Raw genomic sequence first — 24,568 nt, 5'->3', positions numbered from 1 at the left:
GCATCAGACACAAATGATTCAACAAAAATAGAGCCTTACTGAGCCTAGGACTGAATTTATTCATTCTTGGCATGAAAAGTAATGTGATACATTTAGGATGGACATTAAGATGACAGCGCCACTATGTTACATTTTTCATGTTTGATTTTCAATTTTTTACCTATGCAGAATTTCTATATAAATGACAAAATACTACATTTGTGCTTAAAGAGGATTTACAATACAATACAATACAGTTTATTTTTGTATAGCTCAAAATCACACAAGTGCCGCAATGGGCTTTAACAGGCCCTGCCCCTTGCCAGCCCCCCAGACTTGACTCTCTAAGAAGACAAGGAAAAACTCTCAAAAAAACCTTGTAAGGAAAAAATGGAAGAAACCTCGGGAAAGGCAGTTCAGAGAGAGACCCCTTTCCAGTTAGGTTGGGCATGCAGTGGGTGTCAAAAAGAAGGGGTCCAATACAATACAATACACAGAACAAATCCTCAATACAGTATAAAAATCTAATTTTTATAAGTACGGAGCAGAATTTAACAGATGATATCCCATAATATGATTTGGATTTGTTTAGAGTCCTGGAGACCTCGGCCATCAAGCTGCCTCCCCCCATTTGTCCATTCCATAGCTAAAAACGGCGCTGGGCCATCCAATCCGATGAAAGGACCCCTCTACCCCACGATTCCTGCGATCCTCCATCAGGGATGACTTTACCTTAGGCAGGCAAAACAACTTAGCAGGTGGGCCGTGGGCCACGTTTGAGTACTGAAAAGAGAAACATAAGTAACATGAGTTAGAATTTGTTACTAACCCTCACCTATTCTATTTTAATGACTTGTTAGTCAGAGATGCAGCAGCTCTAGTCAGGGTGTGCTAAACTGAAGTAGTGATTTTTCAGCCGGGATTTAAAAGCTGAGACCGAAGGGGCATCTCTTATAGTGGCAGGCAGACCACTCCACAGTTTAGGGGCCCTGTAACTAAAAGCTCGACCACCCACTGTTATTTTATTAATCCTTGGAATCCTAAGCAGACCGCCATCTTGAGATCTTAATGTGCGCTCAGGTTTGTAAGTCATGATAAGTTCAGACAAGTAAGCCGGACCTCGATCATTTAAGGCTTTATATGTTAAAAGAAGGATTTTGAAATCTGCCCTAAACTTAACCGGGAGCCAGTGTAAGGATTTAAGAACTGGAGTGATGTGTTCGTATTTTCTCGTTCTTGTAATAATTCTTGCAGCAGCATTTTGGATTAACTGGAGGCTGTATAAAGAACAGTTTGAACATCCAGTGAACACCACATTGCAGTAGTCAATCCTACTAGAAATAAATGCATGAATTAATTTACTTTGATTTACTTTGTGAGGAGAGGTGATGGGTTTAAGAATTTTAAATTTTTCTAACCTGTTCAACCAAGCTGCTAGAGAATTTGGAGTGTAATCCAGTTTAAAAGGTTGGTGTAGGACGGTCTCTTAAGCAAAATATATTACAAATGCCACTAATAACTAACAGTCATTATTGCACTTGTTAAATACACTAACATACGTTTTGTCAGGTTTTAGTCCCGCTCCATGCCCAGGTTATGCTTTCAAATAAAATGTTCAGCCATCAACTACAGAATATTTGAAGTTCTCCTATGCAGATTTATTCACTTTGTCTTCCACACAAGCATTTTTATTTGCAAAATGCTTGTCACTATCGCATTCACCTAACATTTGCATTGCTGTGATAAAAAAGGACAAGTTTGTGTGTCAATCTGGCTACTAGGGATGGGAATGAAAATTTAAATATTGGCAAAACATGTAGAAGAAGGAGCAAAAAAATAAGTGATAATAAAAATATGAAGAGTATAAAAAATAAGAAAATTTGGTCTTATTGGTTTATTCTGTTATCTGACGTTATATGCTGGCAACATCAGTGTGGTAGCAACACTCTTCTACCTGCTCGGGCAATATGAACGAGGTTTATAGCTGTAATGCTAATGACTGATAACTTTGTGTGGTGGGCAAAGGATGAGTGAAAATAATGATAAAGCGATTTGCATATTGGGAAACCAAAGCCTCGACATGACTAGGCTAGAGTCACTAAATCAGGTCAATGTGGTAGCTACCACCATTGCATCGTCCAGCGAAACACTTTTGGCCATAAGAGTGGTGAGTTCGAACAACTCTGGGAGGAAACAACAAAAATGGGCAGCTCTACCCAAAGAGGAAAAGGCCACAATGAGGGAAAGATTAGGTGTGTATTATTACACCAGAGCAAATGGACAACCCAGTGTATCAAGTAAAAACAGTAGATTACTTAACATTTCAACATGTCTTAGACGGGCAGCAAAGCTAGTCTGAAAATAAAGCAGTGTGGGCATCATAGTGGAGAAACAAAGAGAGGGGTTGGATCTCTAAATGATTTGTTATTCCTCATCAGTCTTAAAATATTGTAGAATGATGCCCCTAAACATCCTCCGAGAATTATTTGTTCAAACATAGTAGAGCAAGCTGCACCTACTTAAAACGCCTGCTTTGGTGAGAGTTATATGTGCCATGCTGATACATTTAGCAATGGAATGATGTTAATGAAGCAGCTTACTCGGGCAACAAAGTACACACATGACCAGCAATGGACTGGGCATCAGCCTAATATGATATACACACATGAACAAACCCTTACAACAACAACAACAACATTTATTTATATAGCACATTTTCATACAAATAATGTAGCTCAAAGTGCTCTACATAATGAAGAAAATAGAAATAAAAGACAAAGTAAGAATTAGAATAAAGCAACACTAATTAACAGAATAAGAGTAAGGTCCAATGGCCAGGGAGGACAGAAAACACAAAAAAAAACTCCACAGACGGCTGGAGAGAAAAAATAAAATCTGCAGGGGTTCCAGGCCACGAGACCACCCAGTCCCCTCTGGGCATAGGGGTCCAATTTGGTGCCATGAGTTAACACACCATATGGGTTGTATGATCTCCTCTCAGTGTTACGGTGGTGACCCGAGGCACTAGACCCATAAGATAGCAGTGCTAATTGCTGCACCGCCTCATGGTGAAGCAGGTAATGCTTACCTTTAGAACTATTCTTTATTTCAATTCCTTTAGCTTCAAGACCATTGCATGGCATGAATTTACCCAAAATAAGACTGTCACACGATAATCCTCACTACTTGATTGTGCATTCTTCACTGTGCAAGGAGTGGCAGGGCAGCCAAATGATCTTGGTAAAGATGGGATGTGAAATTTTGCATACAAGTTGATAAATATTTTGAATGTCTTTATTTGTAACTTAGACAAAGCAATGTAATATTAGTGTTACATTGATAATAACAGCAATGGTTTGATGGTTTAAGAACCCATTTCCCCCTTTTAGGAATTCTCCATCCATCCAGCTATATCCTAACTACAGGGTCACGGGGGTCTGCTGGAGCCAATCCCAGCCAACACAGGGTGTAAGGCAGGAAACAAACCCTGGGCAGGGCACCAACCCACCGCAGGGCACACACACACTAGGGACATTTTAGGATCTCCAATGCACCTAACCTGCATGTCTTTGGACTGTGGGAGGAAACCCACGCAGACATGGGGAGAACATGCAAACTCCATGCAGGGAGGACCCGGGAAGCGAACCCAAGTCCCCAGATCACCCAACTGCGAGGCAGCAGCGCTACCACTGTGCCACCGTGCTGCCCATTCAATGAAAAGGTGCCACTTGTATATAGTGCTACTTGTATATAGTTTATTAGTATTTTTATCCCTTAATGACAATCTTCTACTTCTTCTTCTTTCGGCTGCTCCCGTTAGGGGTTGCCACAGTGGATCATCCAAAATTGTTGTCCCCATATTGGTTTCGCAAAATTTTACACTGTATGCTCTTCCTGACGTAACCCTCCCCATTTATTTGGGCTTGAGACCGGCATGAAGAAACACACTGGTTTGTGCATCCCCTGTGGCTGGGTTTTTATCCCTTATGAAAATATGAAACATGAAAACTAAGCAGGATAGAACCAGTCTGGGTTCATATTCAGCATCACACAGGATGTAAAGTATGCTTAGAACACCCGCTACAAACCTTTAGCAAACCATCAGTTTTGTCCCATGTATTTAAACTGGCATGTCTGTGAAGAGAATATAATTTTGGTGACTAAAATTACTACCATTTACCTCAAGAACTTTATTTGAGTACCAGTTGATACAATGTGGTTGCTTACTGTTAAAATGTTTCAAAAAACAATCAGTGCAGGGCCATCGATATAACAAGATATAATATGCTCAGACCCACTTGAGCTCCAACTCTCCCAGCATGCACGACTAACTAGCTAACTTACCAGGTTACTGCTCTCTGAATACAGTCCGGTAATTATTGCTACCACTGTGCCAAGGTGCCGCCCTTTGAGGAATTAGTCTCTTTGTAATTTTATGACAGGGTTGGGGGTAGTGCCTCAAACATATTTGACCAATATTTCTCTGCTAAAGTCTCTCAGTCAACCCCCACAGGAAAGCCGGGCTGCCTAACTGCCAAGCTTTACCTTAACACAGTTTCTCAACCTTTAAGTATTTGTGACCCGAGTTTTCAAAACAGTTTTAATCGTGCCCCCCTAACGTTTTTTTGAAACCCTAATAAAATTTATTCCTATATTTTTTGCTGCCGATACACCGCTACAAGTTTAAAATTTCCCTACGAATAGTGAAATTACGCCACATATGACAACATTCACGCTGGGGGGCGCGCCCCACAGTTTGAGAACTGCTGACTTAACACATGGTTTGGAGGGCAGGTGTGAAGTATGGCTGTTTAGAATTGGCTTGTATCAGAAACCTTTAAGTACCATGACGTTCTATTGGCTGTAGGGTTTGGAAAGAAAACTTATAAATTTGCCTGCTTTACCTCACGCTCTCTCTCTCTCTTACCAAACTGATGAAAGAGCATCTCACACACCATGAACTGAAAATGACAACACAACGGAGAGCACAGCTCAGCAGCCATATTGAGACAGGCATGTGCTGAAGAAAGCTGACCACCAATGATGCCTTAACTAGAGACATTTTAAGTAACTAACAAGTCAGTGTGCCGCCTGAAACTACACATCAACATTTATCAGGTTGTATGGTTGCCAATATTCAAATGCACTTTGCATATTGTTATTATTTATGAATATTATCAATAATACATTATTTAAATTGCAACTTAACTCCTGCTTGTCTTTTACTACACTTAATTGCCTGAGGTTATAGATGTAGAAGGGAAGGTGGGGAGAAGTTATAAAGTACAATACCTTATAAACAGTGGTAAGTCTGGGAGATTTGAGACATTCTGACAAAGGCTACATATTAATAATACAAAAGGAGAAAGTAGAGTAATATATTACTCTACCAAGACAAAACAGCAGTGGTTATTTTTTTTTATTCCTGTTGCCAGGCTGTTTATGAATCTAAACTTTCACAGGTCTTTCAAAAGAGATTCCAAATAAAACACAATACATTTAGAAAAGTATTCACCCACAGCTATAAATAGGCTTTACTGCAACTAAATTGCCTTGAGAAATGAAGGGAGTAATTTCAGGATTAAGTTGAAATTTCATTATCTGAATTATAAATATCAGCTTGTCATATGTAATGAAAATATAACAAAAGAAATACGTTTATACCATAACTCAGTGATTCTCAGCAGATCAGTCCTGGGGTTGATACTTTTGTTCTAACCAAAAATCAATGAGTCATTTTGCCATCTAATGGATCTCACTGTTTATTTAATTAGCAGGTCTTTTTTTTTCTCTTCCGACAATAAAAAACAAAAAACACAATAATGTTATGAGAAATGTATGAATTGTTGAATATTTACAAAAGTTTAACTCTTTTGTCATCTTTCTGTTTATCCCCCTAATTCTATTGTAATAATGACAATTAATGATGGCGTAGTAGACCCCAAGGCATATAACGAATGCTGAAGAGCTCACCTCCTTCAGAGTCACACCCACTGGTATGCTCCTTAGTAAATATTGGCTTAAGCACCTGGAAATGCAGAATGAGTAGCATGATAATTTAATTTAAAAAAAAAAACTATTAAAAAGAGAACTTATTTATCCCCTTGAAATAAGCAAAAATGCTTATTTTGCAATTTTTTTTGGATTTGACACCAAAACACAGAAACTCGGAAATTACAGCAGACTTTGGTTAAGATGAATGTGTACCCCTTCACCGAACTTGAACCAACTGTCATAAGATATACAGTGAAATTGCTGTGTACGTACTGTAAAGGCCAATCTGACACAGACAGACGCGTTCAAAGCGCACAAGGCTTTTATTTCCTTTTTCTTCCCTCGTGGAGATGTCTTCCCTGTTCCCATGAGTTCACAACACAGTCCCGAACACAATAGCACACAGTAGTAATTCTTTTCTCTTCCTTTTCTCCTCCACTCCTCCTCGGCAAGCTTTGTCTCCCTCCTCCTGACTCTAGCTCACAGAGTAGTGGTTGCTGGCTCCTTTTAAAACGCACCCAGAAGTGCTCCAGGTTCTTGATGACCTGTTCCCGGCAGCACTTCCGGGTGTGGTGGAAGAGCTGCCCTTTAGGGTCCAGCAGCAGCTACAGCACCCCCTGGTGGCACCCATGGATCCCAACAGGGCTGCACCAAACTCCATCTCCCATGAAGCCCTGGTGGAGTCCTAGGCACCATTGCAACCCAGGGGGGGGCTGCCATCTAGCGTTCCGGGAGAGATACGGTCCTGGCCAAGCTTGCTCCCCTGGTCCATACAGTTAAGAGGCGCCCTAGCTGGACAAGAACCCCAGCCATCTGTGACAGTACAAAATGTGTTAAGTGACCTCTCGGAACTCCTCTTTATCACCTGCCATATTGTACACTGCATTGCTTTAAGTCTGCATTGCAAAATTATCTCTTATCAAAGTGCAAAAAACACAGTAATTTATAGTGCGGAAAACGAGTAAGAGGAAGTTCTACAGCTACAGTATCAAGCTATTCCTTTGCTGTTTCATCAACTTGAGACCACATTGTAGCTTTAAATTCAATTCAGTTTTCTTTATAACGCTCTTCACTTGTGTCCAGGTTCCGAGTGTTGTACACAAGTTAAGTACAATTACAGACTTCACAAATGACATAATGCACACACTTTACATATAGATTAGTTTAATAAAGTAAAAAGCAATTTCAGGCTGACATGAAAGGATCCTAACAATAAAAATGTATTTATTGTTTATAATTTAGATAAGGCCTGTGGTGGGCTGGCGCCCTGCCCTGAGTTTGTTTCCTGCCTTGTGCTCTGTGTTGGCTGGGATTGGCTCCAGCAGACCCCCATGACCCTGTAGTTAGGATATAGTGGGTTGGATAATGGATGGATGGAATTTAGATAAGGCAGACTGACATCAGAAGAGAAGAAAACAAAAATTCCAGGTAGCAGCAACCCTAGAAAAACCTCTGGGGGGATCCAGGGTTGATTATAATGAAATCTCAAAGAGTTACATACAGAAATGTTAACACGGAATTTGAAGAATACGGCAAATGATCCTGAAGTCATTCATGCTAATCAAATTTAGTTGAATTAAAACCCTGATTTCCCAGATAGCTGTAGATAGCTGGGATTTGCAGAATTACTGAAGTCAGAAATATGGTTGTTTTTCCTTTCTGTGGTCCACAATCATGTTGTTTTCCCCTCATGCATGTTATTAGGTTATTTTGACATGATCACCACACACACAAATAAACAATGTAATTCAAATAATTATAATATTTTGTGTGCTAAATCCCATTTTTTAAGATTTTCTCTGTCTGGTTAGGTTTTTGAGTGACATGCAACCTAAATTTGAAAATATTGCTTTCATGCTTACGGTGGTCGGCCCACATTTTTGGGGCCCTTGGACTGTTATGGCGGCCCAGCAGTGAGGTCTGGGTAACCACTGTTATCATCTTCAGTGGGGTTGTTCCACATAAATGTTTTAAAAATGTAACCTACCCATATTTTTGGGGCCCTTGAACTGTCATGGAGGCCCCCTTCGCAACCAGCAGTGAGGTCTGGGTAATCACTGTTATCATCTTCAGTGGGGTTGTTCCACATAAACATTAAATATGTAACCACTACATCTCAGATTTCAATTAAAATTGCTGTACTGAATTATCTCACGTGTCAAAGTCACTGTTATGAATCAAATTTTCCTATGCTTTTTTTAAAATTAGAGGGATGAAAAATTAAAGTTGCTTCTGGGGCCCATCCAGGATAGGGGCCTTGAAGCTTAAACTTCATTAGTTTCATAGTTGATCTACCTGTGCATGCTTATTAACATAACAAACATAATCCACATTTTCACCTTTTTTAATTAACTTTCTGCTGTACTTTATCTCTCTCTTGAATGTCCAGAAGTAGTCAGCCAGCTTACTGGAACTCCACGTTCCTTGGTTACGCTTTTCCATATTCTTACTCTCCTGACGAAATCACATGCCATGTTCCTCACTGGCCGCACCATGTTTTTCAAGGTAAAAAGTCTCGAGTGAGAATCCAAGAAATTAATTTTCACAGACAACATTTGCACCCCATTGTTTGGTACAACTTGAGAAAGTCACCCACTACTTCAGGATTGTTTTCATCCTTTTGATTTCTCAAAATGTTTATGCAGACACTTCTGAAGCTCTGCCGAGCCGCTTTCACAACTTAATTCAACTCTTCAAGTCTCTTCATCTTTTAATTCTTTAATCTGAGGACCTACAAAAATGCCGCGGAATTCTATTACTCAAGTACATCAATGCTTATTTGCATTTTTTCCAGTGTTTTAACAAATCCAGGTCTGATGTGTAGAGGAGGAAGGTAAACTATCTCTACATCTACAAGTGGACTGTTTAGCTCATTTTTCTATTCTTGAAAAGTGAGTTATATTTTAGACATTCTCTCCGAACACAGCGGGTAATCCTCTACTCTACAAGCTGTAAGCTAGCAATAATGCAATCACACTTAGATCTCCACAGATGTTCCACATTTATTTCTGATACTGAATATTTTTTTAACTGTAACTTCATGTCCACATAGAACTCTTTCATGTTAATAGAATGGGCTATTGGTACAGAAGGGAATGTATTTCTTTGTGGTTCAAGACGACTTTTCAAGAGTCAATGAAAAGGTCAGTCAGTCAGTCATTATCCAACCCGCTATATCCTAACACAGGGTCACGGGGGGTCTGCTGGAGCCAATCCCAGCCAACAAGGAAGGAACAAAACCCGGGTAGGGCGCCAACCCACCGCAGGGCACACACACCGCACAATTTTAGGATCGCCAATGCACCTAACCTTCAGTCTTTGGACTGTGGGAGGAAACCCACACAGACACGGAGAGAACAGGCAAACTCCACGAAGGGAGGACCCAAGAAGCGAACTCAGGTCTCCTAACTGCAAGGCAGCAGCACTACCACTGCACCACCCTGCCACCCATTATATGAAACCGTGCCACTTGTATATAGTTTATTAGTATTTTTATCCCTTAATGACAATCTTCTCCTCCTTCTTCTTTTGGCTGCTCCTGTTAGGGGTTGCCACAGTGGATCATCCAAAATTGTTGTCCGCATATTGATTTGTCAAAATTTTACACCGTATGCTCTTCCTGCCGTAACCCTCCCCATTTATTTGTGCTTGGGGCCAGCATGAAGAAACACACTGGTTTGTGCATCCCCTGTGGCTGGGTTTTTATCCCTTAATATGAAACATGAAAACTAAGCAGGATAGAACCAGTCTGGGTTCATATTCAGCATCACACAGGATGTAAAGTATGCTTAGAACACCTGCTACAAACCTTTGGCAAACCATCAGTTTTGTCTCATGTACAGTTAGGTCCATAAATATTTGGACAGAGACAACTTTTTTCTCATTTTGGTTCTGTACATTACCACAATGAATTTTAAATGAAACAACTCAGATGCAGTTGAAGTGCAGACTTTCAGCTTTAATTCAGTGGGGTGAACAAAACGATTGCATAAAAATGTCAGGCAACTAAAGCATTTTTTGAACACAATCCCTTCATTTCAGGAGCTCTGAAGTAATTGGACAATTGACTCAAAGGCTATTTCATGGGCAGGTGTGATCAAGTCCGTCGTTATGTCATTATCAATTAAGCAGATAAAAGACCTGGAGTTGATTTGAGGTGTGGTGCTTGGATGTGGAAGATTTTGCTGTGAACAGACAACATGCGGTCAAAGGAGCTCTCCATGCAGGTGAAAGAAGCCATCCTTAAGCTGCGAAAACAGAAAAAACACATCAGAGAAATTGCTACAATATTACGAGTGGCAAAGTCTACAGATTGGTACATCCTGAGAAAGAAAGCAAGCACTGGTGAACTCAGCAACGCAAAAAGACCTGGACGTCCACGGAAGACAACAGTGGTGGATGATCGCAGAATCATTTCCATGGTGAAGAGAAACCCATTCACAACAGCCAACCAAGTGAACAACACTCTCCAGGGGGTCGGTGTATCGATATCCAAGTCTACCATAAAGAGAAGACTGCATGAAAGTAAATACAGAGGGTGCACTGTAAGGTGCAAGCCACTCATAAGCCTCAAAAATAGAAAGGCTAGATTGGACTTTGCTAAAGAACATCTAAAAAAGCCAGCACAGTTCTGGAAAAACATTCTTTGGACAGATGAAACCAAGATCAACCTCTACCAGAATGATGGCAAGAAAAAAGTATGGAGAAGGCGTGGAACAGCTCATTATCCAAAGCATACCACATCATCTGTAAAACACGGTGGAGACAGTGTGATGGCTTGGGCGTGCATGGCTGCCAGTGGCACTGGGACACTTGTGTTTATTGATGATGTGACACAGGACAGAAGCAGCCGAATGAATTCTGAGGTGTTCAGAGACATACTGTCTGCTCAAATCCAGCTAAATGCAGTCAAATTGATTCATGATACAGATGGACAATGACCCAAAACATACAGCCAAAGCAACCCAGGAGTTTATTAAAGCAAAGAAGTGGAAAATTCTTGAATGGCCAAGTCAGTCACCTGATCTTAATCCAATTGGGCAGGCATTTCACTTGTTGAAGACTAAACTTCAGACAGAAAGGCCCACAAACAAACAGCAACTGAAAGCCGCTGCAGTAAAGGCCTGGCAGAGCATTAAAAAGGAGGAAACCCAGCATCTGGTGATGTCCAGGAGTTCAAGACTTCAGGCTGTCATTGCCAGCAAAGGGTTTTCAACCAATTATTAGAAATGAACATTTTATTTCCAGTTATTTAATTTGTCCAATTACTTTTGAGCCCCTGAAATGAAGGGATTGTGTTAAAAAATGTTTTAGTTGCCTCACATTTTTATGCAATCGTTTTGTTCACCCCACTGAATTAAAGCTGAAAGTCTGCACTTCAACTGCATCTGAGTTGTTTCATTTAAAATTAATTGTGGTAATGTACAGAAACAAAATTATAAAAAAGTTGTCTCTGTCCAAATATTTATGGACCTAACTATTTAAACTGGCATGTCTGTGAAGAGAATATAATTTTGGTGACTAGTAAAATTACTACCATTTACCTCAAGAACGTTATTCGAGCACCAGTTGATACAATGTGGTTGCTTACTGTTAAAATGTTTCAAAAAACAATTAGTGCAGGGCCATCGATATAACCAGATATAATATGCTCAGACCCACTTGAGCTCCAACTCTCCCAGCATGCACGACTAACCTGCTAACTTACCAGGTTACTGCTCTCTGAATACGGTCCAGTAATTATTGCTGATCATCCCATTTACGTAATTGACACCAAATTTGACGATATGCCTGTTATAACAATGACATTTTGGGATGTCCACATGTACAAAATTATAAAAATGATAAAAATACTGAGTAAAAGAATAGATAGATAGATAGATAGATAGATAGATAGATAGATAGATAGATAGATAGATAGATAGATACATACTGTGTATAGCTTGATTTTATGCAAGTGGCACAGAGATCAGAGTTGCTGCTACCTAACTTTAGAAAAAATGAGTTTGAAACACTGAATATTATTCTCTCGTTCGAAACTATATGTTCTTGAGGGCTTAGAAGCTATCTGTGCAGAATCCGCATGCTCTTCTCATGGCTGTATGGGTTTCTCATGGTAACTTCAGATCAACCCTGTATATGCACTCTTTCAAAGTTGTGTGGTTGCTTGCAGAACCATTACTTGACAAGAACCTTTTCATTCTGTGAAGAGTTCCTAGCGTGCAAAATTAGGTCTTTGGGCTTTGAAAAGGTTCCTCACATGTGGAAAAATGAATCTTTCGACATATGCTAGGATACAACAGGTCAAGACAACTTGAGCTTTGCCCGAGTTAGTGCATGCAGCAACAGTTCTTTGAAATATAAGTCTATTACTGGTTATTTATGGAGCCTGTTACTAATCTAAATAAGGATCTTTCTGGAACTTTCATGTACATGGGTTCTTTAAGGAATCAAAAATAATTCCCCTATGGCACTGCTCTGAGCAACCACTATGGCACCTTTTAAAATGTGTGTGTGTTTTGTGTCCCATGTTGTTTGGAGGGACTCTGGCTCTTAAGACTCTGAACTAGATTAAGTGTATTTAACTGGATAGTTTGTGATTTTTTTTACAAAATAACAAGGGGGCTCTGCCCCCTGCTTGCTTTGCTCGCCCACCCCCAGGTTTGGTTTACCGGATATGCAATTTAAAGAGATTGTTATTTTCATGGTAATTGTTACATAGGCTATGCATTATTTTCACTTTTACTTTAAATATTTTCTAAAAACAATATTTGGAATTAACTTTTCTTCAAGGTTGCATTGAATTTTGATTCCCTGTTTGGACTTTCATCGTGACAATGCAACATATAACTGCCTGTGAGTGAATATCGTTTCTTTCTCTCTAATAAATAAAATGACTTTCTTGAATGTTTGTCCATGCTCTTTCTTCTTCGCTTTTCATTGACGTGTCATCTAGAATGTATAAAATTGTCTTGATAAAATTTATAAGAGCTGAGAGCGCAGGAAGTGTGTCTGACAAAAGCATTGACAAGACTGAGAGGTTAGATGACCGTGGTCTTGTTTGAAAATAGTTGTAAGCAGGGCGTGACTTGAAAGAATCTCATGTTAAAAGTCTCTGTCTCACGGTACTTCATACCGCACCAACGTTTTTGGAATCTTTTGATTCTCGCTGGCAACACGAATTTGACGATCTACAAGTCTCTGACTTAAAGTTTAAATCCAAACAATATATTCTATCTCTTTTCGCTGTTCCATTATTTCACCGAGTAAACACACGCTGAGGAGATGCGGTCAGATCAGCTGCTGTCTTGCTGCTGCTGCTGGCGAGCTGTGTGTTCTGCTTGTCGTGCTGCGCGTCAATCATTTAAAAGCCTGTCAGCAGCTGTCCTTTGGTCTCACTGCCTTGTTGCGTGTGACATCAAAGTGTCTTCTGAGACGATCACATCTCGTCTCCCTCCCAAGATTTTTTTTTATAATAGATGAATCGATAAAAAAGAAGAAGCTAGACCTGAAGCACAATTTTTTTTATACTTGTAAGGTAAATTTCACATCTGTTTTAATCTTTTTTTTTAATCTATTAATCTATTTTAATCATATTTTTCAAATATAGAAATGTGTTGTATTCTCATGCAGTGTAAGAACAGTGAACATTTATACAGTATTCAAAAATAATTAAAATGCAGAGTAAAGAAATTTACACATACTGTATATAGCTTGATTTTATGAAGGTATATCCACATATATTTCCATCCATCCATCCATCCATTATCCAACCCGCTATATCCTAACTACAGTGTCACGGGGGTCTGCTGGAGCCAATCCCAGCCAACACAGGGCGCAAGGCAGGAGACAAACCCCGGGCAGGGTGCCAGCCCAACATATATTTCCCCTTGGATTAATAATAGTTTATCTAATCAGATAGATAGATAGATAGATAGATAGATAGATAGATAGATAGATAGATAGATAGATAGATAGATAGATAGATAGATAGATAGATAGATAGATCTGATACTTTATTAATCCCAAGGGAAAATTCACATACTCCAGCAGCAGCATACTGATAAAAAAAACAATATTAAATTAAAGAGTGATAAAAATGCAGGTATAACAGACAGTAACTTTGTATAATGTTAATGTTTACCCCCCCGGGTGGAATTGAAGAGTCATATATGTCATATATGTTCATATGTTAAGATTCTAATTCAGTTAGTGAAGGTCTGTGACAGGGTGCATCTACAAAGGGAAGAATGCAAGTTTATTTCAATTCTTAAAAGAGAAACACAGCATTTTGGCTGGCAGGCTACACACAACTGATGTATTGGGTTTCTTTCCTTTTTTCAATGTGGAAAAATAACCTTTACCTTTGTTTTCCTATTACATTTTAATACATATTTCTAATATTGTCTAATGAAACTTTGACCTCCATCCCATAAGGTGTGTAGTTCTGTGTAGCTGGAGATTGTGAACCACAACAAAAATCCAGAAAAATTAATTAAACTGCTGTAAAATGTTACTTCAATGTATATTGTACATCAGTTGTATATTCTACCACTGCTGTATTATGTTTATTATCATTATTATAAAAATCTGCTTTGTTGTGTTGAGTTTATCGCTTTTGTAATGTGCAGTATCTGAATACATATGTATGTTGCATGTATACATCTATTAGAATACATAAAACTGTTGCATGCTTGTGTCTCGCTGCATTTTGTAATATGCCTTCTCATTATGGCGTATCTTTATTATATTGTGTGATATATGTTTTTATTTTTGTTATCTGAGAAATGCACAGTCCGTTTGCAATGAAGATACATACAGTGAATCCGGTTGGCTATCACGATCCTTTGTCCCTGGTATTCCTGAAAAGGCAACGTGAAAGCAGACTCACAACAAAAGTAAATCGATCATGTCACCAAGAGTGTTCAGCAATTCAAGATGGCGTTCATGGAGTAAATTGTAACCGCTTGTTCCCACTCGAAATAATAAATAAACTTTAGAAACATCTTAGTCGGATGTCTAATAGACCGAATTCGTGCTCATAAGACAGTATGCTCAGGGCGCCCGAAATGCGCGGCTCAACTGGCAATAAGCTGCACCGCAAGTGCTAATCAGGACAACGACGGCTGTTAGCAGACCCCGTTTAACAGCCCCAACCCCGTAGCAGCCCACCCAGACACTCATGTGGGTACACGATAACCCCCATCTCGATTGCGGTACTTGATCGGAATCACGCAACGGTTCGAGTCCTTGGCAACTTTCCTAGCAACAGGAAGCTGGGCAAGCTAGCTGACTGCAGGCTTGCGTAAGAGAAAAGCAAAAGACAAAAAAATAAAAATCTTACGGCAGTGAAACACCACAGTGCCCCGACGAGTGAAAACACATCACCCCAAAGTGTGTAGTTTCGTAACTCTTTTTATTTTTCTCTTGTAATTATAACGCTCTTAACAACAAATAATCAGAACCACGTCATTCAAAGTCAATGGCGGAGTTGTGTTAGTTATCGAACTCTTTCGCTGTATTAAACGCAAAAAGAGTATTCGACAGGAGCCGACTTCGGGCGAATCGGTAGGGCAGTGATTGATCTTTAAAGTATAGACGATGTTAAGTCCCGGGCTGTCCGATATCGGGGTCAAAATTGAGGGAATCTGGCAAAATTGAGCTTCGCAACCTGCACTTCAGCCCGGTTTTTCGCGAATAAAAGTTACTCGTCGCGTAGACAACCGTCCAAAAGGTGTACTGCCGGCAAGCCCAGGGTGTCCACAGTCCATCCGAGTGAGGTACTGGACGCCCCTCACCCAGGGGGCGGAAAATTTGCCAGAAATGACAGGATGAGAAAACACAAACCGGAGTATGTGAGTTTCACCCAGGCTGCTGGATCAGCTGCTGGCAGTTGGTGTTCTCAATCACGTCCGCACGGAGGCATAATATACGTCTCGGGAGCAGCTAGGAGAGTGAGAGGCAGAAAGCGGGACGAAGTACGTCGGCGAGCTGAGGGCAACGGGGACACAACCAGGAGTCGTAGAGCCAGAGCTGTCCAGGGACAAGGAGGACCCCGAGAGTCGCGATCCACGCCAGAACAAGCGGAACAGTCGGCACAGAAATCATCGCGCCGTCCCGAGTGACACATTAGACACCTGTCAAAAAAAGAAGCAATTTGAGAAGACTCGTCAAAAGTAGATACCATGTCGGAAACTGCAGCCGCGCAGCCTCCCCAGAAGGCTAAAAAGGGGAAAGGTGCAAAAAGGAGCGCGTCCACTCCCAAATACGCGGATATGATTAAAGCCGCTATTCACGCGGAGAAAAACCGAACCGGGTCCTCCAGACAGGCCATCCAGAAGTACATCAAAGGCAACTTCAAGGTGGGAGACAACGCCGACTCCCAGATCAAGCTAGCGCTGAAAAGACTAGTGACCACCGGCACCCTACGACACACCAAGGGCATGGGGGCGTCCGGCTCCTTCAAACTTGCCAAGATGGACGAGAGTAAGAAGGTGACAAAGCCACGGGCAGCCGAGAAGACCAAAAAGAAGCCACCTCGAGCCGCTAAGCCCAAAAAGGTGGCCAAGCCTAAAAAAATAGCCAAGTCTCCCGGAAAAGCTAAGAAGCCCAAGGCTGCAGAAAAGAAAGTGAAAAAGACGGCCGCCGAAAAGAAGAAAACGGCGGAAAAGCCCAAAAAGTCTGAAAAGGTTAAAAAGGCGAAAGCCGCAAGGGCGAGCAAACCGAAAAAAGTCAAGACGGCCAAGCCGAAAGCGAAGGCGAGCCCCAGAAAGGCAGGGAAAAAGAAGTAAAACATAACGTTTGTATATAGACTTTTTTGCAAAGGAGGACTGATGTAAAAACGCAGACTTCTTTTTTCTATCAGCTTATACGGACTTTTTCTCCGGATCTTTTTGTAGAAACCAATGTTACAGTTCTGTGGCTCTGGGAGCAGTTGACCCCCGACCACTACATATTTATACTTTGTATTGTTCTTATGATGAGCTTAAACTGTTAAGGGGGGGGGGGGGGGGGGGTGTTGTGTACGTTCACAAGCTTCGGTTAGACATGAACGTAAACGAGTAGTAATGAAATTGACCCTATGAGTAATTGTATATGATAACGTGTTGTAAAATTATGCAAACCATTCTGAAAATGTAAATTAATTGAATAATAAAACAAAAATCGGCCAGTTGGACAATGTGTAGAGTGCATTTGTGAGAGTTGATAGGGAGGGGTGGAGAGCGCTGCGCTGAAGAAGCAGGTGAGCTGTGGTGTCGCTAAGCAGCGCGCACCTGAGGCGACGAAAGAGCTGAAGAGAGGACGATCGAAGAATTTGAGATGGAGGGATGAGTCGCACCAAACAAAAAAAGCGACTTTTCTTTTGGCCCATAGAAAACCAGAGAATAACGATATAGTCACTTGTGCCGAAAACTGCTTTTTTTGCTTTTGGGTAAGTTGTGCTGATGGGTCTGGTTCTGTAATTCCTTTCACTATTGCTGTGGGTGGTGGGTGAAGGAAATATACGGGCGCCTGAGTTGCCTTTGTGTAGTTGTCTGAAAAACTTCTCAGCGATGTGTCGAGGCTGTATAACACATTAGAAAGGCGGTCATCTTGCTCTAACGGCGATGAAAGGGTACGATGGCGGAATTATAAAATACATGTAGAGATACATTTCTGCAGACTTTCAAATCAGCATCGACTGGTGTGAGAAGTTTCTGGAGTTGAATAAAGCTAATCTGGGATGAACGTTATTGGCAGCAACAGCCGCGCTATTTACAACCTGCAGAAAGCAAAGTCTGCCGATATCCAGACTAGCGGTGGGTGTCATGTAGAAACATCTCGTTTTCATTCACATAATTTAACTTGTCTGTTTACCCCGTCTACGGTTACCTGTCATGCCTCTGTTGCTGTGGAAATTGGCTCCGCCTCCTAGAGCCTTGGCGCTGGAAAGAGGGACAAATATTTTTCATCTCCAGCGGCACAACGGACGGAGGTCCTCCAGTTTAGTGAGTGATATTCTCACCCATATGAATGTGCAGGGTTACGTGAATTAACAAGAATTGCCTGTGTGTGTGTGTGTGTGCACGCACGATTGTGTCCCGCTACGGGCTGGCGCTCAGTCCAGGGCCTTTTTCCTCCATGCATAAGTGCCAAACAACAATATTAGCGTAACACGGTGGAACATTTTTGCCTTGCGTATATCACCATATCCACGCTAAACGCACACTATTAATCGGCGTGTAGACGATAGTGTCTTGAACATATCTGTGTTGATACCATTTTAAGTAAGAAAGGCTCGACACCCTGCCTTGAAACGGTTACCGATTTTCCTCCCGGGAAGCTCCCCGCTATCCAGCAATTTACATATGCGGCTTCAGTCCTGTCCTTTATGTCATCGTATCTACTGCTCTTACAGGTCTGCAAACGAAGCCGTAGTTTCCAACAATTAATGCTTCAAATAAAAAATAATGCTTTTTTTTTAATTTTTGTTCATGCGATCATTGCAACACTCCCCCCAGATTTCTTCATTTCTCATAATGAAAAGCATGAAGGCCCCGCTGCATTCATGAACTCACTTAGTGCAGTGAGAAAACCACCACGTCAGATCTCACGAAAGGGACGTTTAAAGTATCTGATCGTGTTCTTTAAAATGTTTTATGGGAATACATGTATCCAGAAACCATGCTAGTTTTAATCAGGACTGAGCGGTTAGTGCTCTTGTCCTGCCTATGCAATAGACGAGCAATGGCGTATTTTCTCAAGTCTCCCAGTATGGGCGTAGATTTACGTTCGGTTTAAAGCGTCCAAAGCTGAGTCAGCTCTGGATCCTGCTTTGCGTTTGATGCTGCCTGAGATGGCTCTGTCTCAACTACTGGTTTACGCGAACTGATGGTTAAAAGGTGGAGCCATTGACATGTCCATTATTACGCTGCACGAAGATCGCGGAAAGTTTTGACCCATCAGAACAAGTGTTTGGGAGTGAAGAATTTAAGACCCAACGGAAAGTTCACCCGAACCCGGTAGTGGTTCACGTTGAAACAGTTCCCGTTTGTTCATTTTCTTACCTACCAAGATTTGCTGGTCGAACGAGTTTCCACTAAACACGCTGCCTTCCCCATAATTATACCATCCATCCATTATCCAACCTGCTATATTCTAACTACAGGGTCACGGGGGTCTGCTGGAGCCAAACCCAGCCAACACAGGGTGCAAGGCAGGAAACAAACCCCGGGCAGGGCGCTAGCCCACCGCAGGGCACACACACACACACACACACACCAAGCACACAATAGGGACAATTTAGAATCGTCAATGCTCCTCACCTGCATATCTGTGGACTGTGGGAGGACCGGAGGAAACCCCCACACACGGGGAGAACATGCAGAACTCCACGCAGGGAGGATCCGAGAAGCGAACCCAGGTCTCCTTACTGCGAGGCAGCGGCGCTACCCACCCATAGTTATACCATGGCATTAAATATATTCAACAACAATGTGATTGAAACTATTGATTGTAAAAGTATTATTGATTTGAGAACATCAGCTGAAATAAAAAGCGGGGCCCCCAGTGAGAAGCGGGACTTGTGCTTATAAGGTATGGGCTACTGGTTTGATTGGTTTTTTGCTGCCATCTAATGGTTTGAGCAGAGATTACAGTCACCCGGTCATTTTTCGAGACAAAGCAGGTGAGTAACACGTGACATCCAACTCGCAGGTTCACAGGCATCCGCGTCCATCCTTATTAATAAAAATTACATTTATATAACGCCTTTCCAACCTACTCAAAGCACTTTACATAGACAACGGGGAGCCACTTCAACCATCACCAATGTATACAATCCATCTGGATGAAGCAGCTGCAGTCATTTTGCACCAATACGCCCTACAAACATTAGCTATTAGGTCAGTGGTTCCCAAATTCGGTTCTGGGGACCCCCTGTGGCTGCAGGTTTTTGTTCCAACCAGATTCCCAATCGGTGATAATAATCAATAACTGATCTCATTTAATTAGCTGGTCTTTTTTTACTCGTCTCTTATTCTGCATTCAGGAAAACACAACAGTATGGTTTTTACATTCATAAGACATTTAGAAATATTTCTGTTTTCTCTAAAGGTATAAATGCTTAACTCTCTTTTGTCGTTTTCTTATTATTTTCCCCAAACTATGCGACTCTTCAATTCCACCCGGGTTGGTAAACGTTAACATTATACAAAGTTATTGTCTGTTTTTTCCTGCATTGTTATCAATCTTTAATTTAATATTGTTTTTTGTATCAGTATGCTGCTACTGGAGTATGTGAATTTCCCCCTTGGGATTAATAAAGTATCTATCTATCTATCTATCTATCTATCTATCTATCTATCTATCTATCTATCTATCTATCTATCTATCTATCTATCTATCTATCATTTCCTGTTTCATTTAACCCTAATAGTGACAATTAACAACCAGCATAGTAGACACCCAGGATGATGAAAGCAGCAACGACTTCAGTGTCAGACCCGCTAATTAGTAAATAATCAATTAAATAACAAGAACACCTGGAAAAGCAGAATGAAAATTCTGTCAACGACTTCAAAAAAGCCTGCATATTCCCCATATACAGTAACTGCTTATTACATTTTAATAAAAATATACCAGACTTAGTTTGTAATTTCTACAAAAAACAGAAAGAGAGAGAGGGAGGGACAATAAGGCAGTGGCTCCCAAACTCAGTCCTGGGGTTGCAGATTTTTGTTCCAACCAATTTCCGTTTTTTCCATCCATCCATCCATCCATCCATCCATTTTCCAACCCGCTGAATCCGAACACATGGTCACGGGAGTCTGCTGGAGCCAATCCCAGCCAACACAGGGCACAAGGCAGGAACCAATCCCGGGCAGGGTGCCAACCCACCGCAGGACACACACAAACACCAAGCACACACTAGGGCCAATTTAGAATCGCCAATCCACCTAACCTGCATGTCTTTGGACTGTGGGAGGAAACCCACTCAGACACGGGGAGAACATGCAAACTCCATGCAGGGAGGACCTGGGAAGCGAACCCAGGTCTCCTAACTGCGAGGCAGCAGCGCTACCACTGCGCCACCGGTGGTCTCTGGTCATTAACACACAATTCTTATTAATTCAGGACACTACTGACTCTTACTTATAACAAACAAAGGAAATGACTACTGCAGCACACGTGCATCTCCTTCGCTTTTTTAACATCCCATAATATGCGCTCTCATGCAGGCTGGGAGGTGCACCTTGATATGTGAACCGTGTCTCTTATTATTGATATCTCTCTAACAATATTTCTATTATGATAAAAAAAATCTTGGGACAAGACGTGACTTTTTCAGAGAGATAATTTCACGTCCTGCGTGATGAGACTTTGTGCCAAGAGATTTAACCACGCCTGGGGTTGGAAATAAAAGACAAAGAGTAGATGAGAGAGTAAAACGTTTTAAAGAGGTTAAAAAACAGCGTGATACACATGCAGAGCAGGTTATGGATAATGAAATTACTAAAATTCGAAAGTCTGTAAAAAATGATTGCAAAGATCACATCAGCGCAAACAAACGGAAATTATCACTAGGTGAAATAACGGAACAGCGAAAAGAAATCGCATATATTGTTCGGATTTAACGTTTACGTCGGAGACTCGTAGATCATCTAATTCGTGCTGCCATTAGGGAAAAGTAGTGTTTCTTCCCAATGAAGAGGTTGTATACGATTTTTCAATAATACTTTTGTCGATTACTTTATGTTCAGGTATTAATTGCTATGGTCTGCATCTTTTGGGACAAATGACATCTTGAAGGAAGGGTGCGGTTTTAAAAAAGCACGCTGTATGGAGAGTTGGTTAAACAGGGTTCAAAATAAACAGCATTTGAAATGTTATTCTGAGTGTGTCGCTACTTCAACCTAAAGAACATTACAAGGTCTTTCCGCGAGAATTAAATGATTTGTAGTATGGTGAAAGTGAAATCGACATACGCGAGCAGCAGAGACACGAAGTTGCTGGTGCGTAGCGCAGCCTTAAGGGTTGGCGAGCGAAGCCCCCGAGTCTTAATAAAAACTAAGCAGTTCTTTTTTTTACTTTTTATTTATGTTCATCCCAATTTTCATTCTTCCTTTGCATTATTGCCTATTTAGTGGGTCTGACGCTGAAGCCGTTGCAGCCTTTCATCATTTAGTGTTGTCTGCCTTGATTCTTTCTAGATAGATAGATAGATAGATAGATAGATAGATAGATAGATAGATAGATAGATAGATAGATAGATAGATAGATAGATAGATACTTTATTAATCCCAAGGGGAAATTCCCATACTCCAGCAGCAGCATACTGATAAAGAACAATATTAAATTAATGAGTGATAACAATGCAGGTATACAGACATACAATAACTTTGTATAATTTTAACGTTTACCCATCCGGGTGGAATTGAAGAGTCGCATAGTGTGGTGGAGGAACGATCTCCTCAGTCTGTCAGTGGAGCAGGATGGTGACAGCAGTCTGTCACTGAAGCTGCTCCTCTGTCTGGAGATGATCCTGTTCAGTGGATGCCGTGGATTCTCCATGATTGACAGGAGTCTGCTCAGCACCCGTCACTCCACCACAGATGTCAAACTGTTCAGCTCCGTGCTTACAATAGAGCCTGCCTTCCTCATCAGTTTGTCCAGGCGTGAGGCATCCCTCTTCTTTATGTTGTCCCCCAGCACACCACCGCATAGAAGAGGGTGCTTGCTACAACCATCTGATTGCATTTTATTGCAGATGTTGAAGGACGCCAGTCTTCTAAGGAAGTATAGTCGGCTCTGTCCTTTCTTACACAGAGCATCAGTATTGGCAGTCCAGTCCAATTTATCAACCAGCTGCACTCCCAGGTATTTATAGGTCTGCACCATCTGCACACAGTCACCTCTGATGATCACGGGGTCCATGAGGGGTCTGGGCCTCCTAAAATCCACCACCAGCTCCTTGGGTTTGCTGGTGTTCAGTTGTAGGTGGTTTGAGTCGCACCATTTAACAAAGTCCTTGATGAGGTTCCTATACTCCTCCTCCTGCCCACTCCTGATGCAGCCCACGATAGCAGTGTCATCAACGAACTTTTGCACGTGGAAGGACTCCGAGTTGTATTGGAAGTCCGATATATATATGGCTGAACAGGACCAGAGAAAGTACAGTCCCCTGCAGCGCTTCTGTGTTGCTGACCACAATGTCAGACTTTCAGTTCCCGAGACGCACAAACTGAGGTCTGTCTGTAAGATAGTCCACGATCCATGTCACTAGATATTAATCTACTCCCATCTCAGTCAGCTTGTCCCTAAGGAGCAGAGGTTGGATGGTGCTGAAGGCACTAGAGAAGTCCAGAAACATAATTCTTACAGCACCACTGCCTCTGTCCAAGTGAGAGAGGGATCGGTGTAGCATGTAGATGATGGCATCCTCTGCTCCCACCTTCTCCTGGTATGCAAACTGCAGAGGGTCAAGGGCATGGCGGATCTATGGCCTCAGGTGGTGAAGCAGCAGCCACTCCATGGTCTTCATCACATGTGACGTCAGAGCGACAGGCCGGAAGTCGTTCAGCTCACTAGGACGTGATACCTTTGGGACTGGAGTGATGCAAGATGTTTTCCAAAGCCTCTGGACTCTCCTCTGTTCCAGGCTTAGGTTGAAGATGCGCTGTAGAGGACTCCCCAGCTCCGACGCACAGGCCTTCAGCAGTCATGGCGATACTCCATCTGGACCCACTGCTTTGCTGGCATGAAGTCTCCTCAGCTCTCTGCTTACCTGGGCTGCTGTAATTGTGGGTGGGGATGTCTCTCCTATGCTGGTATCAGCAGAAGGATGGGTGGAGGGTACAGAGAGTGGGTTAGGGTGATCAAACCTGTTAAAGAAGTTGTTCATCATGTTTGCTCTCTCCACATCTCTCTTGATGGTGGCACCCCGCTTCGAGCTGCAGCCAGTGATGATCTTCATCCCATCCCACACTTCCGTCATGCTGTTATTCTGCAACTTCTGCTCCAGCTCTCTCCTGTACTGCTCCTTCACCACCCTGAGCTGGACTTGGAGTTCCTTCTGCACGTGCTTGAGCTCATGCTGATCACCACCTTTAAAAGCCCTTTTCTTCTGGTTCAAAAGGCCCTTGATGTCACTTGTAATCCATGGCTTGTTGTTAGCATAGCAGCATACAGTTCTTACTGGAACTACAATGTCCATACAGAAGTTGATATAGTCAGTAGTGCACTCAACAACCTCATCAATGTTCTCACTATGTGATCCCTGCAGGATATCCCAGTCTGTAGTTTCAAAGCAGTCTCTCAGGGTCTGCTCTGCCTCAGGGGACCACTTCCTGAATGAGCGTGTGGTTGTAGGTAGGACCCTCACTCTTGGTTTGTAGTGAGGCTGAAGCAGAACCAGGTTATGATCTGCTTTCCCAAGCGCAGGCAGCGGGGTGGCGCGGTATGCGTCTTTAACATTTGCATACAGTAGGTCAATAGTCCTATTTCCCCCAGATGTTACAATCCACATAATGGGAGAAGGCAGGTAATGTTTTGTCCAGCGGCACATGGTTAAAGTGTCCAGCGATTAGCACAAGCGCCTCAGGGTGCTGCGTTTGTA

The 24,568-nt window shown here is 41.8% G+C and overlaps 2 protein-coding genes across 2 annotated transcripts in view; one reads left to right on the top strand and one right to left on the bottom strand.

The window, feature by feature from the left end:
• LOC114661106 (retinoic acid-induced protein 1) overlaps positions 1–24,568 on the bottom strand; it is a 684,250-nt gene that overhangs the window by 71,801 nt on the left and 587,881 nt on the right.
• On the top strand, positions 15,915–17,152 carry LOC114661116 (histone H1.0-B-like). Its single transcript, XM_028814251.2, has one exon. The coding sequence runs from the start codon at positions 16,158–16,160 to the stop codon at positions 16,761–16,763; it is 606 nt and encodes a 201-aa protein (XP_028670084.2). The 5' UTR covers positions 15,915–16,157; the 3' UTR covers positions 16,764–17,152.

This window comes from Erpetoichthys calabaricus, chromosome 11, assembly GCF_900747795.2.
Source record: "Erpetoichthys calabaricus chromosome 11, fErpCal1.3, whole genome shotgun sequence".
NCBI lineage: Eukaryota > Metazoa > Chordata > Cladistia > Polypteriformes > Polypteridae > Erpetoichthys > Erpetoichthys calabaricus.
Note: the sequence above shows the minus strand (reverse complement) of the source record. Positions and strands in the feature narration are given on the sequence as shown.